Source organism: Cucurbita pepo, chromosome LG09, assembly GCF_002806865.2.
Source record: "Cucurbita pepo subsp. pepo cultivar mu-cu-16 chromosome LG09, ASM280686v2, whole genome shotgun sequence".
Lineage (NCBI taxonomy): Eukaryota > Viridiplantae > Streptophyta > Magnoliopsida > Cucurbitales > Cucurbitaceae > Cucurbita > Cucurbita pepo.
Window position 1 is genome coordinate 2770866 of NC_036646.1, and position 16115 is coordinate 2786980.

The 16115-nt window shown below is 35.7% G+C and overlaps 4 protein-coding genes across 8 annotated transcripts; 2 read left to right on the forward strand and 2 right to left on the reverse strand.

The window, feature by feature from the left end:
- Nucleotides 1-513: 513 nt before the first annotated feature.
- LOC111802197 (CSC1-like protein At3g54510) lies at nt 514-6275 on the forward strand. The gene is made up of 10 exons (XM_023686468.1): nt 514-935; nt 1130-1270; nt 1925-1988; nt 2074-2286; nt 2380-2574; nt 2919-3217; nt 3715-3994; nt 4211-4489; nt 4979-5212; nt 5969-6275. Exons 1-10 carry the CDS (start codon nt 655-657, stop codon nt 6125-6127), a joined length of 2145 nt encoding a protein of 714 aa, XP_023542236.1. The 5' UTR covers nt 514-654; the 3' UTR covers nt 6128-6275.
- Nucleotides 6276-8102: 1827 nt separating this feature from the next.
- On the reverse strand, nt 8103-8871 carry LOC111802236 (E3 ubiquitin-protein ligase ARIH1-like). Of its 2 annotated transcripts, none has more exons than XM_023686530.1 (2): nt 8708-8871; nt 8103-8481 (listed from the first exon to the last, which is right to left on the reverse strand). In XM_023686530.1, the coding sequence occupies exons 1-2, from the start codon at nt 8814-8816 to the stop codon at nt 8264-8266; spliced, it is 327 nt and encodes a 108-aa protein (XP_023542298.1). In that variant the 5' UTR covers nt 8817-8871; the 3' UTR covers nt 8103-8263. The 2 variants fall into 2 exon arrangements, with proteins under 2 accessions (XP_023542298.1, XP_023542299.1); XM_023686531.1 differs by having other exon boundaries at nt 8103-8473; nt 8706-8870.
- Nucleotides 8872-12160: 3289 nt separating this feature from the next.
- LOC111802025 (F-box protein CPR1-like) lies at nt 12161-13282 on the forward strand. The gene has a single exon (XM_023686285.1). It carries the CDS (start codon nt 12161-12163, stop codon nt 13280-13282), a length of 1122 nt encoding a protein of 373 aa, XP_023542053.1.
- A 948-nt stretch (nt 13283-14230) lies between these two features.
- Nucleotides 14231-16066, reverse strand: LOC111801892 (ribonuclease MC-like). Of its 4 annotated transcripts, none has more exons than XM_023686111.1 (4): nt 15888-16057; nt 15512-15775; nt 14830-15327; nt 14231-14736 (listed from the first exon to the last, which is right to left on the reverse strand). In XM_023686111.1, the coding sequence occupies exons 3-4, from the start codon at nt 15121-15123 to the stop codon at nt 14314-14316; spliced, it is 717 nt and encodes a 238-aa protein (XP_023541879.1). In that variant the 5' UTR covers nt 15124-15327; nt 15512-15775; nt 15888-16057; the 3' UTR covers nt 14231-14313. The 4 variants fall into 4 exon arrangements, 3 of the variants coding, with proteins under 3 accessions (XP_023541879.1, XP_023541878.1, XP_023541880.1); XM_023686112.1 differs by having other exon boundaries at nt 14399-14484; nt 14643-14736; nt 15512-16057; XM_023686110.1 differs by having other exon boundaries at nt 15512-16057.
- Between the last annotated feature and the right edge of the window lie 49 nt (nt 16067-16115).

The window sequence follows — 16115 nt, forward strand, 5'->3', positions numbered from 1 at the left end:
CGAATATGAGTATATCTCAACTGATATAAACGATATAAAATTTTTAATTAGAAATTTATCAAAATTAAGTATAAACATACTAATCAGCCAAAAAAAATCTTACGAGCAGTATAGCTCAATTGACATAAATCATGTACCATCAATTCATAAATTAAATATTTAAATCTACCGCTAATGACAGGTATTTTAAAAGGTCAAACGGTAATACAAATATAATTTAATCAAATAAAAATTAATTTTTTTTTGTGAAATATAAATCTAATTTTTATGATTTTGAAAAAAAAAAAGAATTTTACAAATAATTTATTAGAAATAAAGTTTTGTTTTTTTTTTTTACTAAATTTGTAATTTAATATATATTTTAAAAAACAAAAATAATAAATATTAAAAAAAAAAAAAAGGGAAATAATAATACAACTACCTGATTCTGATCTACAATTTGCCGCCAGTTTCGTTTCTGTCTTGCCACGAAGCCATAGCTTGGCGACCTTCTTGCATGTAAAATACGCCACGTGTAATAGACGACGGCGCCGGAGGAGGCGGCTGCGGCGGCGGCGATTTCCTCTCTCTCTTCTCTCTCTCTCTCTCTTCAGATCCTCGACGGAGCCATTTTTAAGGATTGTAATGTGTTAGCATAGCTCCTGGAATGGAAAAATGAATGCCGGAAGTTTGTTGGCTTCAGCGGCCGTTAACATCGGCTTAGCCTTCATAGTTCTCTCCATCTTCTCCATTCTCAAGAAGCAGCCATCAAATGCCGCCATATATTACGCTCGCCGTCTTTCGCTCGGCCAAACTATTTCATTTGAACCTTTCACTTTCCGTCGATTTCTCCCTTCCGTCACTTGGATTCCTCGGGCTTTTCGTGTATCGGAAGATGACATTCTCTCTTCTGGTGGCCTTGATGCCCTAGTTACCATCAGGCTCTTCAAATTAAGGTGCAATTTCTTCGCATTGTTACTTCTCATTTCGCTTGGTTTTGTTTTATTTAGAAGATTTGATCCTCACGTCGTTTGAAATTGATTCAATCTTCCGATCGATTGTTTTGTAGTGATGGAATTGTGAGTTCTTCAATCATCATGGAATGAGAAAGTATTAATTTAAACTTAATCTGGTTTGCTTCTGGATGTAGCATAAATTTCTCTGTCGTATGCTCTGTTCTTGGGTTGGTGGTACTTCTCCCTGTAAATTACCTGGGCCAGGAGAAACCATCCAGGAGATACCATTCTCTGGATTCTTTCACAATATCCAATGTCCGTGAAGGATCTGATTGGTTAGTATAATTTCTCCCAACGTTTTCTGTCGTAGCTTAGAGGTTAATCTCTACTTCAACTCTTAATTTTTTTTATTGAAGTTAAGTTAATGTCTTGTAAATTTTTGATATTAGAATCATATGAAATATGGAAGACCACCTATGGCTCATAATCTGATTAGTGGCTTATGATGAGCAGAGTTAAAATGAGCAGACAGTCAGTGGCTAATTGGTTCATTCTGTCAGTTGGCTTATAGTTTCGCCTGTTGTATACAAAATACTGCCATGGCTATATGGATAATGCATCCCATTCATTCTTTGAATCGACTAGAATACCATTTTAATCTTTTTGGTACTTCTAGAGAACACAGTACTACGAATCGACAAGAATTTAATTAGAAGATCGTGGACGTTTAAATTCAAAAGAAGTGGTGAAGCAATTTCTGCATTCACAGAAGTGAACAAACGGAAAGAATGAAGAAAATAATAGTGTTCAATCAATCACATTCACACTCAATCATTGAGTTTAGTTTTGTACATAACTTAAATGCATTTGTTACAGTCTAACCAAACAAAGCAGATATAAGTACGTAACTGAAGAGGTGGAACCTGACAGAAGAGTTAGGGTCAGCTTAACTAACAATTTCTCTTTTTTGATTTATGCCTTTTCCACAGGCTTTGGGTACATTTTTCATGCTCATGCTTCATATCATTTTATGGAATATACCTATTGCATAAGGTGACCTCTGACCCTGAAGAAGCATTTATGTATATATTAGATACGTGGAAAGCTAGAGTTAACTGCATCTATGACTTTGTTTCAGGAGTATAAGGGGATATTGGTTAAGAGAATTCAACAGCTTAAGAGCATGAGACAACGACCTGATCAGTTTACTGTTCTAGTTCGGGATGTTCCGTTATGCCTTGAACACAAGGCTCATGGGTGTAATGTTGAACATTTTTTCTCGAAGTATCATCCACATACTTATCATTCTTATAAAATATTATCCGATGTCAAGGAGCTTGACCATTTGATGGTAATGTTTAAACTTGTTGAGAATTTGAGAAATATTTCTTATTTTACTCCAATGTTTTTATTAAAGGCTTCTGATGTAGACAATTATTTTCAGAAGCAGGCAAAGTCTATCATGGGAAAGATTGAGGAAGGAAGAAAAAAGTTCAGTTCTCAGAATGATAAGAGAGAACCCTTGCTCTCATATACATCTCAACAAAATGCTTTAAAAATAGCTCTCCTTGAGAAAAAGCTTCGGGGGTATCATGATATAATTCAGAATTTGCAGGTTCAAAGTGCATCTAAGAGCAAGGTAATTTTACCAGATTCAGTAATTAGATTTCAGTGGTAATCTATAATGTAGATTCTAGTATTGGAGGTTACTTGGTTATGATCATTCTTTTTACCTGCAAAGTTCGAAAAAATCTAGTCATTTTGTTATTCAGATGCTTTCTACTGATCAGTTGCTCTGTATTTGATATTCCCAGGGAAAAATAGTTCATCACATCTCTTTATGTTGAATGATAGTATTAGATGATAGTGTGTTATGCCTGCTAATACCCCAACCCTTCTGGTAACTAAAAGTCTGGGGATTCTTCAGGTACATAATACAACACAATACACTACTCTATATATTGATTCTTTCATATTCTGTAGGAGCTTCCCGTAGCCTTTATTACATTCAAGTCCCGTTTGGGTGCTGCATTGGCTTCACAGTCACAACATTCCTTAAATCCTCTTCTGTGGATCACTGAGTTGGCTCCAGAGCCAAGGGATGTGTCGTGGAAGAATTTGGCAATCCCTGTTAGACTATTGCCCCTTCATGAATTTGGAGTTATTGTTGGGGCATCTCTTCTTACAATTTTCTTTGCAATCCCAGTTACTGCTGTTCAAGGAATAGCCAAATTCGAGAAATTAAAGAAGTGGTTTCCACCAGCCATGGCAATAAACATGATGTAATTTTATTTTTGTGGCATTTTTTGTCTTATGAATATAATCCCATATATTCACGTTGCTCTCCTTTTCAACTGACTCCTATTGTCCATTTTCATAGTTTTTCTTTTCCGTTAGTAAAAATATCATGTACTATAGTTTTATTTATTTTTCATATAACCTTTGATTTCATTTTATTGTGTATTATGATGACTAGAGGCTCATATTATATCATTCCACTTATAACCATACAAATAAGCAGTGAAAATTGATTCTTGTAGCTAAATAAAATCATACTTTTTCTGTTGATTGATTACTATTATTCAGATTTCTTTCCATATGGATCATCACTTCTTGAAAACTTTAAAGCTAGTGTAATTATCTGAAAATTTGAATGAAACATTCTGTCTCAACAACATATTGCTTCTTCTATATATTCTTTTTACACTGGATTCTCTTTCTGCTATCCTATTTATTAGATTTCGTTCATGAGGGGTCTAACATATCAATGTTTCTTCAGACCAGGGTTAAGCTCCATTGTGACAGGTTATCTTCCCAGTGCAATCCTAAATGGATTTATTTATGTGGTCCCTTTTGCAATGCTTGGGATGGCCAAGCTAGCAGGCTGTGTTTCAAGGAGTAAAGCGGAGATAAAAGCTTGTAACATGATTTTTTATTTTCTGGTGGGAAATGTATTCTTTTTGAGTTTGATATCAGGATCTTTACTTGATGAAATTGAAGAATATCTTACACATCCTAAAAACTTCCCCAGTCATCTTGCAGGGGCTGTATCTGCTCAAGTATGCATTTATCTTGTTCATAATTTCTAACTGCTACTTTGCTTCCCTTTTGATAATATTGTTAGTTATAGGCAAAACTGTTCTAGAAATGACTACATATTTTTTCTGAGTGTACTTGATTCTTGAAATTTATGAGCTTTCAATATTTAGATGCCCTTCGTTTTTTAAATTTATTGATATGAATTTTGGTTGAACGTTGGTTTCTTTTTGTTCCAGGCTGATTTCTTTGCGACTTATATATTGACGAGTGGCTTATCTGGATTTTCTTTAGAGATTCTTCAACCTGGTTTACTATCTTGGGATCTTCTGAAGTCATGTATATGTTGCAATGGAAAGGAGAAAGAAGCATATTTATACTCTCTTCCACACTCTAGAACTATCCCTTTTATCTCTCTCTTCCTACTGATTGGCATGGTATATGCAGTTGTTGCACCGTTGCTGCTTCCACTTCTCATTGGCTACTTCTGCTTGGGCTATGTTGTATATGTCAATCAGGTTAATGCTCTAACTAGTACCCCCAAATGGTTTTTGTTTTATTTGAACTCTAGCTTCTACCTTTTTAGGAACAATGGTATGATATTGTCCACTTTGAGCATAAGCTCTCATGGCTTTGCTTTTAGTTTCCCGGAAAGGCCTCATACCAATGGAGATATATTCCTTACTTATAAACCCATGATCAACCCCTTAATTAGCCGATGTGGGACCCCACCAACAATTCTCAACAATCCTCTCCTCGAACAAAATATACCATAGAGCCTCCCATGAGGCCTATGGAGCCTTTGAACAAAGTACACCAAGTACACCTTTTGTTCGACACTTGAGTCACTTTTGACTACACCTTCGAGGCTCACAATTTTTTATTCGACATTTGAGGATTCTATTGACATGACTAAGTTAAGGGCATGACTCTGATATCATGTTAGGAATCACAAATCTCCATAATGGTATCATATACCTAACTTATTTTAAGGATACTTCTTGCAGATTAAAGACGTTTATGCAACTACTTACGACACATTTGGGCTATACTGGCCTCAAATTCATCGTCATATAATAATAGCGATCATTCTAATGCAAGTTACTATGATTGGTCTCTTCGGAGTGAAGTCCAAGCCAGCAGCTTCCATTTCCACAATTCCACTACCTCTGATAACTTTATACTTTAATGAGCACTGTAAGAGTCGATTTCTTCCTACATTCCACTGCTACCCAATACAGGTAACTACTACTACCTTGTGTATTTTTAGTTTTTATTTGAAGTAGAATAGAACTTTCAATGGCGCCACCCTGAATCACATGCCTGTGATATTGAATTTTATACTAGCTTTCTTAGTTTTGGCATGGAAGTTTCTAGTTTTGTCACCCAAAAAATACAGTGGTCTGAGAGGTTAAAGTAAGACTAAAATGTTCTAGACATTATACGGGAAACTAAGCCTAGGTTGCCTATGGTAAGGTTTGGTTAGGCAAAGAGATGTATTGGAACTAGCCTAACTGTTTGAGATGCAAATTATCCAACTTAAATGACTCAAATGATGAATCCACCTCAACCTAACAAAGTAATATTCAGGTTGTGCACCTCCAATATTTTCATTAAAAATTTGAGGAAGGAATAGCAAAATAATGGCATTTAACACTCTATTTGCCTACTTTTAACACTTCAATAATAAAAGAGTCATAAATTCAACTTGGTTTGATTCAAGGAGAACTCTATGTAGTTCAACTTCTTTAGATCTAATCTAATTTAGACAAGTTTATGTATCAACTCCACTGTATGACAAATTGATTGAGTATTTTGAGTCTCCTTAAAAGCTGCTGGAAAAATATCATAAGCTTTTCATAATGCTACATTTCTGCTCAGAGAACTGTGTCTAAGAAGCTAAAGAAGCAATATGTTGGTCGAACATGTCTCATAGTAGCTGTATTATTTAATCAATGGCACTCATAAGTTAAAGTTGTGTTAATTGCTTTGATCAGGAGGCTATGGAAAATGATGAACTTGATGAAAAGAGTGGTGATTTGGAAGTTAACTATGGAAAAGCAGCCGATGCTTATTGCCTGCCCTGCCTGCAGCCTCCGGACTTCTTACTGGCATCAGTGGCAACCTCCACACAGCCATTGGTAATTTCCACTTGATTTCAAGATTTTCCAATTTTGATAGACTTCTTTGTAGAATGTAGTTTAGAATAAGTTTTGTGGAAAAACTGATCTGAATTTGGCTCTGACCACCGTTTAGTAGTACTTTTTTTTGGCTACTTTTTGTTGTATAAACTTCAGGCTGAGTTTGAGCATTGAATGAGTAAAATTAGAGTGAAATGATCCAACCAACTCTACCGTTAGTCGATATTATTCTCTTTGAACTTTCCCTTTTGCGCTTCTCCTGTGCTAGGGAGAGGCTTCCACACCCTTATAAAGAATGTTTCATTCTCTTTCTCAACCGATGTGGGATCTCACGATCTTGAGCCTTAAAATCTCTCTCGTTAGAAGTTCATCTTCCAACTATCAAATTCGAATTTTTTATTTTAGGTCAAAATTTTGAAAGAGAATCTCCTAAAAATGATTGCCAAAAGATAAATTTATAGAATTTACGGCAGCCTCGTGACGCAATTAATTTTTTTTTTTTGCAACCTCAAAGAAATCGAGTAGCTATATGGTTGGAGTTTACGACTTGAATCCTTCATTCTCTAGTTCTTCTATTTACACCCAAGTAGCTCAATCTCATCATAATTCTTCCAAAAACCTGGGTTTTGCTCCAAATAATCATCATAAACAAAACAACCAATTATAATTGTAAAAGCATACACAAAACTAGTAATAATCAAGTCCTAATGATAGCACACTTTTGTGCTATCAAATGCTCCCGAACTTAAACTTTTGTAAGTCCTCGAGCAAGAAAAGTGAATCAACAATTCCACGCATGTGACTTGAGTCTCAATGTTGGAAGAAAATCAAACACATCCTATCACCAAGAAATTTAAAATTTAGGTTGTACAACTATGTTCTTGAGTTATAAGGAGACAAGAACCATAATCTTGTGGATGAATCATTGCCCTATAGTTAGAGCGAGATTTGTCCAACGATCCTCCGGATCTACGGAGGTAGATGATCGGAAGGTTGCATGGTAGTCTAACAAATAAACAATCAGAGTGGCGCAGCAGAAGCGTGGTGGGCCCATAATCCACAGGTTCTAGGATTGAAACCTGGCTCTGATAAAAGGTTACGACCTTCGATACTTTGTTTTTCTATTCTAGCTTGACAGCTACTTTGAGGCTGGGGCTTTAGCTTTTTGGATGGCTTCAAATTAATGGGTGTTTTAAGAGTTGCTAATCCCACCAGATTTTTCTGCTTATAATTCATTAGCATTTAATCTAATTTCCGCCTCTCATTTATTATTCACTAATCTCTTCTTTTTTTCATTACTATGGGACAGTGAAATTAATGGAATAATCGAGACGTTTGGAATAACTTTTGAACTATTTAAAGAAGTCGAGAGGCGTTCGTTCGTATTGTCATAGCCATACATAAGAAGAAGTCGATATATTCACGAAGGTATTCGTTTTCTCATCACTTCTTAATTTGGGTGTAATCATCATCATACTAGGACTAAATATCAATATCATCAAAATTGTAAAATGCTCGGTTTTATAAATGTTCGAGGCTCAAAAGTTGCTTTATGTTAAAAGAAGTCGAGATGCGTTCGTTCGTATTGTCATAGCCATACATAAGAAGAAGTCGATATATTCACGAAGGTATTCGTTTTCTCCTCACTTCTTAATTTGGGTGTAGCCATCATCATCATGCTACGACTAAATATCAATATCATCAAAATTATAAAACGCTCGGTTTTATAAATGTTCAAGGCTCAAAAGTTGCTTTATGTTTGTCCTTTTATTACAACTGTGCCCCATGTTCTTTTAAAATTGCAATTTACTTTCTATCCTTCGATCTTTCAAAACTATCCTTAGAAGTAGAAATTCATTAGAACGTTATACAAAGAATTGACATGACATTGACTAAAACGTTTGATTCGATTAAGTCTGAAACACACGATATTCAGACATGTCGCTTCTTGTTCAACATACTAGCATCGTTTGTGTCTACTCCAAGGGTAATTTTTGCAACTTTTTAAAAGATTACGGGTATATTTTAACACAAACGTCAAAGCTTTATTTCATTCGTAGATATCATTCTTAACATATTAACTTTTTCTGATTCATTATAATAAGGTAGCAGCTTCATTCAGCTCATTCTTCATCATATGGTGGGAATTCTTCAAGGATGGCTGTGGAAGACTGGTGGGTTAAATGGCTTCTTCAGAATTGGATGAACATGGATTGGCTTCTTCAGAATGGGATGCTTCAATGGAATTGGCTTAAATGGCTTCTTGAAGAATGGCTTGTGGTGATGAAGAAACTTGAACTTCTCTTCTTCATCTTCTTCTCCATTTTTGGTTGCTCCGCCACCGCCACCACCGCCACCGCCACCGCCACCTGCAACGAGTAACGGGTTTTTAGTCTTTTAAGCATAGCTTCCCTCGTTCCTTTTATCGAACATAATGATGCGAATCATGCTTTAATATGCAACGACTCCCAGTCCGAAAACTGCATTATTGGAACTGGGTTGGAACGTCACGTGGCTCTAGGGGTTAGATGTTAGCACGAGGTTCGAACCGTTGACGTAAAAATGACGAAAAGGGCAAATAAGTAAGAGAAATACCTTGGCCAAGATGGAGTTCAGCCACATTTTCCTCTGCTGCTGCATGGCTGAAGTTGAGAAGCATAAGCAAGGAGAGGAGAATGGCAAGAAGAATGAAAGAAGCCTTCATTTCAAAACAGAGAAAGAGACTGAAATTTGGTTTGGAATGAGAAGGCTTTGTGATGAGTTTCATTATATATATAGTGAGGCATTGGAAGTCATGAGTTAATGTTGAAGTTTAGTTAGCAGTCTTAGCCTCCTTTTTTGTTTAAGACTCATTATTGTTTGGTTTTGATTTCCAACTCCCACCTTTTTCTTTTGAAAGAATTTGAACGGCTCGTATCAAACGTCGATTCATGAGTTCGGTGGCCTTTAATTTTGAGAAATGGGGTCTTTTTAAAGCTCGGGTTAGTGTTGTTTTGTGGAGTTTTTGGCTTGATCGTTTGTTGATTTTACGAGTTGTAATAAGTATACAATAAGTGGTAGAGGGTACCAATCATTGTTATAAAGGAATAAGGGACTTAATACCGATGATCGGCACCCCAGGACACTCTTCTGTGGCTTTAAGACTCCCGAACGCGCTCCCGCCTCGATTCGTGGCATCACTGACCTTAAAAAGAAGAGTAGAAAGGGATGAGTATAAAAATACTCCGTAAGCAACCTACTTGTAGGCTCTTTTCGCATCCTTATATAAGTAGGTATCCACGGTCTTGTTTCGGAGTTCTAAGGAGTGTGAACTAAGCTGAAACCCTCTTTTGTACAACTTAGGATACTTGCCCATCTTATGCAGTGGATGATCAATGTCCTGAGATAAGGCGCAACCTCACAAGTAAAACTGAGGGGATAGTATGGTTGGATCTGAATTATTATTGCTCTTTGAACATCATCCATGGAGGTTAGCTAACAACTCTCCCATGGGACCATACTTCCACCAAAATCGGGGGGTTGCGATCCCCTATGTGCCAGTCAACTACTAAGTTATCCTACGTGGTTCCACGCTCCCCTGCTCAAAGACAGGTTTTTATGGCTCAGAGGTTCTTTTCAGGAGACCTCTTAACTATCACCACTAAATCGGGGAACAAGTCACACTACCTTGTATGGCTCTGCCTAGCTCAACAATCTCAGTACTGTAGTTCAATCTCGACGGTACGGTATCAGAGCAGGGAGAGAAGTAGAGGTTCTGGTAATACTATCCACACTGCTCAAGTCCGGCGGGCTACCTCGGTTGTCTACAGTTACCATAGTGTCCTACTAGGTCTTTCTAGGGCAAATCTTGTGGCTTAAACTTGGATTCTCGCGCAAGGTCTCTCAAACCTGTCGTGGTTTGGAATACTGGGGTCTGGGTCCGCTGGTCATCCTTTCGCGGGCCTAAATGCACGGTATTCAAAGGTATCCCATTCTAGATTTTTGTCTAGCCTACTCAATCTCAAGCGCCCTAATACAAGCTCGTAGTTTCTTTCTATTATCAACAAGAAAGACAATACAAGCAATCGTGCACTAGAGTTAATATGCAGCAGTTTGTACAAACATGCTTACAATATCATAGTCATGCTTACAATAACAAACATGCTCAACGGGAAGATAACGTTCTTCTTCACCCGGAGCCCAGATTTCACAAATTTCTCTTCCTCTTTTTACATGTGTACAATATCATAGTCACATGCTTGAGTGAATTCCTAGTCAATCGATTCTAAGTACCATTAATTTTCTTGTTTAATTCTTTTTCATAACTTATATACAAATATACTAGGTTCGACAAGCTAGGATTATCAATTCGATAGCATGCATGCTTATTTCAAGTGGTTCCTACCGGTATTACTCGTGGGAATCCAAATGGTTACTTACATGGTTGACGCGTGCCTTCTCAAGCTCGAATTTCTTGTCGGAGAGGGTTTCAAAAATTCTGAATTTTCCTTTGTGGGTTCCAATTCACATAAGAGTAAGGTCAATATTGAAATCGGGGCGAAAAACAAGCAAACGGAGGAAAAAAGTTAACTCACTCGCTCAGGGGGTTTATACGCGCGGTTTCAAGTGTGCATATTCATGCGCGAAATCCTACGCAGTTGAGGCACCAGGTCATCAGTCGGGTCGAGGCAGTTCATCAGATGTGGTTCAATTTGCATGATTCCCTCCAAAAATATGGAAGAACTCATGTTTTCTGTTCTTGACCGGTTCACCCGAACTCCGATTAAACTTCGATTTCCCAATTACACACCTCAAAAATTACATATGAGAAAGAGGGTAGAATGACCAAATTATCCCTCCGGTTCTTGACCGGTTCACCAGTTACTTTTCATTCTCTCTCTATTTTCTTTTTCATTTCTTTTCCTCTCTTTCATTTTTTATTTTATTTTATTTATATTTTACTAACCTCTATTTCACGTGCTTAATGAGAAAGAGGGTAGAATGACCAAATTATCCCTCCGGGTTGACTTTGACCATTTTTCTAATTTTTCACCATTTTTCTTTTATATTTTTCTTGAGTGGTGTGATATATCTAAACATTTTTCTCTTCTACCTTATCTCAAAATTTATTCTCTAAGACTCTCAATAAAATTATGAAAGTTCGCCTTAAAAGAGAAAAAATTAGGTTTTAAGTTTTGCATCGAGGCTCGGGTGTTACAAGGGTAATCCATCAAACCACCGAGTCACACGTTCCTAACAAATCTCATGTCTAGATCAACGGTATCGTATAAGAGTGGAAAGGGAAGTGAGCGTCCTCAAACATTATACCAGCTATTGTCCGAGGCTACCTTTGTCATTTTTTAATGTCATGGAGGTATGTTAGGTTCTTAAGGGCATCTAGGTGGTTTAAATCTCATCTCTCGTTTCTAGGAAGTTTAGGATTAGCCCCTTGGGCCAAACCAATCTCTGGGTACACACAGGTCTAAACCTAATGTCGTTTATTTTTTAGTAATCAAAATAGGGTTGTTTATATTTTAATAATCAAGTCCATTTAGGCTGATTTTTTTGTATGGACCAATTCGACTTGCTCTAATAACATATTATACTCTCGTATATTATTTGGTTATATGAGTTTCGAGTAAAATACACTCCTTCAAATTGCAAATTTAAATAAATAATAAATTAAAGTAAAGAAGGTACGGTAATTATTATTTAATTAAAAAATATACGGCAGTAAAAAGATTTAAATCTCTAATCTATTCTTACGACCTACCATAATTAATTTATAAGATTTTAATTTTGAATATAAATAATAAATTACTGTGATTAAGAAAAGTTATATGGTTGATTAACACAAATTTCAATTTAGTAAATCTTATTTAATTAAGATTTAAATCCGACATTAAAAATAAATTTGATTTGCATGTGTAATTTTTGAGAAATTATTTTGGTGGCAAATATGATTAATGAATTTATATATAAACACTACGGTTTCACTATTTTCTTCATTCTCGACTTAGTTTATTCCAAAAAATACACATTATTTGGAATCTCTTCCCGAGGTCTTTCATGGCAACTCTAAAAAATCTCCCTACAGAATTGTTGATCATGATCCTATCGAGACTTCCGCTAAAGACTTTATCCTCATTCAAGTTAGTTTGCAAATTCTGGTATGCTCTTATCAACGATCCTACAAATTGTTCTCTCCAACATAAGTCTATTCTTCTCAAGCATATCATACCCGATGGTAGATCATGTAAACATATACACTCCATCCTCAAGTTTTCCCATGACCTCGATCGATCTATATCTATTATCAATTTCAACTTGCCATTTGATAAAGATAATCCGTTTTCCGACATTTGTGGCCATTCTCATGGCTTGGTTTGTCTATCGGACGATAAGGATGTTTTCCTTTTGAATCCGACGACTAGAGAGTTTCGTAAACTCCCTTCGTCGATTCTTCACTACACTGGACCTGATCATGAACTTCATTCTTGGAACTTAAAGACGGTTGGGTTCGGATACGATTCCAAATCTAGAGATTTGAAAGTGGTTAGGGTTGTAGAATTTGTGCACATATACGATTCAGATGGTCCAACTAGAATGGAAATTTATGACTTGAGAAAAGATAGATGGAGGGAAATTGAATCCCCTCTCCCTGACCATTTAATGTCGATCTGTTCTTTTGATATATATCATGAAGGAAAATATTATTGGTGGTCACGAAATATAATAGGAAGTAATATCATACAAACGTTCGACATTAGCGAAGAAGTTTTTGACGAAATTTCAGTACCGGACAGTTTATCGTATGAGGATAACGTGTATATAAGTATTGGGATTTTAAATGGAAACATTGTTATACTTCGTACATTTTACCATCGAATAATAGAGAAGGAAAAGGACATATACGTTTGGGAGAGGAAGAAGGATGAAGATGGTGTTGTTTCATGGTCAAAGCTATTCACAATTGGTCCGTCGTTTGGAATTGAGAGGTCATTGTTGGCAGTGAGTTCAGATGAACTTTTAATGGAGACCAAAGAAAGACAATTGATTTTTTATAATATTAAAACTCAACGAGTCAAACCTATTCCAATAAAAGGGCTTGGAGGCTACTTTTGTGCAACTTTATTTGAGAATAGTTTAGTATCTGTGAAAAGAGGACATAATATGTTATATGAGTTTTAAGTTTAGATATGTTTAAATTTGTTATGTTTATTCTTTACGTCATTACAGATATTGTTGTTATAAATTTTTATATTATTATTATTATTATTATTTTATTAGTATGAAAAGCATATTTGTAGTTAACTATTATATTATTATTATTTTAGTATTAAAAACTCGGTCATCTCTCCTAAGAATGATATGCCTAGAAACGAGTTAATAGGAAGTCATTTATATTTAATTTTTTTTATAGGCACGTCCGACCAATTCTAACTATAAAAAGTTTTTTTTTTTTTTTTTTTTAATTCACCCCTTTTCAAGATTTGCATATAATTGGTATTTATATGAATAACATATAACACTAATAATATGGATAACATATATAACATAAGACCAATGCTTTATTAATTTTAGATTATTAATTTTAGATTAATTATAGAGGAAGAAAAGAATATGTAGCCGTCAAACCACTTTTACCTCTTATCTACAATTTTTCATATATATAATTTCTTTTTTACCCATTGATTTTAATTAGATAATCTACCCATTATAAAATAAATAAATATTTTAAAATTGTACAACTAGAACAAAATCGAAACAATATTAAATTCCCTCCAGCCCGGGCCCATAACCCCACAAAACCCGACCCAACTTTTGTTTTTTTTTTTCAACTTAAAAACCGATATAAATCTTTAAAAAAAAAAAATAAACCGATGATGTATTAAGACCCTATTTTGATTTTTTGTTTTTGAAATTAAGACCCTATTTCTAAATTTGGAAAAATAAAACCCCATCTAATAATTTAAATTAAATATATTTTTTATTAAGAAAGTTAAAAACATTCATTCTCATCGATTAATTCAAAAAAACCAAACATCAATTTATTCCAAATTTTATTATGCATTTATATGGATAATATTTAAAATAAAATAAGAGACTAACATATATATTTAAACATAACATAACATATTTTCTACGAAGATAAACATAACATATATTTAAACAAACATAACTTTCCAGTATTTTTTTCAGATAGGAAAAAAAAAAAAAAACTACAATTCATCGTGAATCGTGGAAAGAGTTATGCAACTTGTTCTAAGTTCTGAGCTACAATCGATCAAAGTCACTGCATCCGTATCAAAACATAAAATAATTTCGAATAATTGTTTCTGTTTAGATGTATCCTTGTTGCAGTGGAGGGCAGGCCTTTTTCCTATTGCAATCTTAATAGCATTTTCAACAACAAGATAATTCAGAGATATGTTGACATCCGGGTTAAGATGGGCGGCATTCAAGATGGCTAATATATTGAAGGTAGAGTTCAATCGAATACGGAGAGATACTTCAAAATATTGATATTGGGTAAATAATGAACATTTACCGTGCTTATCCCATTCGTGTTTCCAAAATGTTTCATGGTCGCCGCTTATCACGTCTGGCCAATACATTTCTAGCTGTGTTTTGAGTGGAGCAAGCTGTAAACGAAAAATAAAAAATCCACTTAGGATGCACTAATTAAATTAAATAAAATCATAAACACTAATGAGTTGTAATGACACAGAAGATACCTGTTTTGTTGGGTCCAATTTTGCCTTAGAAGTACAAACAACCATATCCCCCGAGAAATAACTAGGCCAGAGACCATGTATGGTGAACATCTTAGGAGGTGCAGTATAACAGACTACATCTTTAGTCTTACAAGTAGCGGGCGGCCATTGTAAAACCATTTGAAAGTAGTCGAAGGAATACACAGAATTGAAAAACAAAAGGAGTGAGATGCAAATGGGGAGAAGATTGGAGGGAATAAAGGCCATAGCAGAAGAAGTAGAGAAAGGAAGAGAGGGAGATGTGGTGATGAACATCGCAGCAACCCATCCATACTTATAGTGTGGATGGATATGCACCTCACTCAGTAAACTCAGTAAACAACAAATATGGAAGCTCTTCCTTGGCTAAATGTAGAAGCTCATACTTGTAGAATGTGGAAATGTCTGAAGCAAACAAACCCTACTCGCCCAATTTCCATTACTCGGTGAGTGTGGAAATGTCTAAAGAGTAAACATCTACTGAGCACCCAAATTTCCATTTCCAGTGAGAATAAATGAATAAAATAAATAAAACTAAACAGAATCAGATTTTTTAATTTAAAAAAAAAAAAAAAAAAGTGAGAATCTCCTAATTTTAACCTTTTTTATTTTTTTATTTTTGGTAAGGAAACAGAATTATTAAAAAATAAAAATAAAAAATTACCGATGTAGCCGGCGAGGGATCTCACGTCCACAACCTCGGCGGATCGTCCCCAAACGTTCCCTCCATCCTCCGGCCTTCAGCAAATGTCTCGAACACCTGCACAGAGGAAGAAAAGAGCAGAAAAATCGAGAGAGAGAGAACCCGCACCTCCAACGGATCCACGACCATACCTGAAGTTCTACGCTTCAGCAAACCCTCAGACCTCACCAAGGACCAGAACCGCGAAATGAAGAAAGAAAAGGATGGAAGACAGTAACCTTCGATCTAGCAAACGATGAAAAACGAGCAAACACGCAGAGGATTAACACGACCATTATTCTGCGAAGAGAGGACTTACAAGCCAAGGAACACTTTGATGCACAGGAGTGATTATTACCAGACGGCGCCATAGCTTTTCCGGCGAAGAGAATGAAGTGGTACGTACAGAGGGAAATGGAAGGGAATGGGGAAAATGAGGCGGAGGAGGCGACGGCTAAAGAAAAAGAAGAAACACTTTAGGGTTTTAGGGTTTCTAGCGTGGTAGTGTCGGGTTGAGAGAATATAACCCGTGGACCCGGTGGACCCGCAATACCCCCTACATCAATTTTAAAAGATTGAAATGATT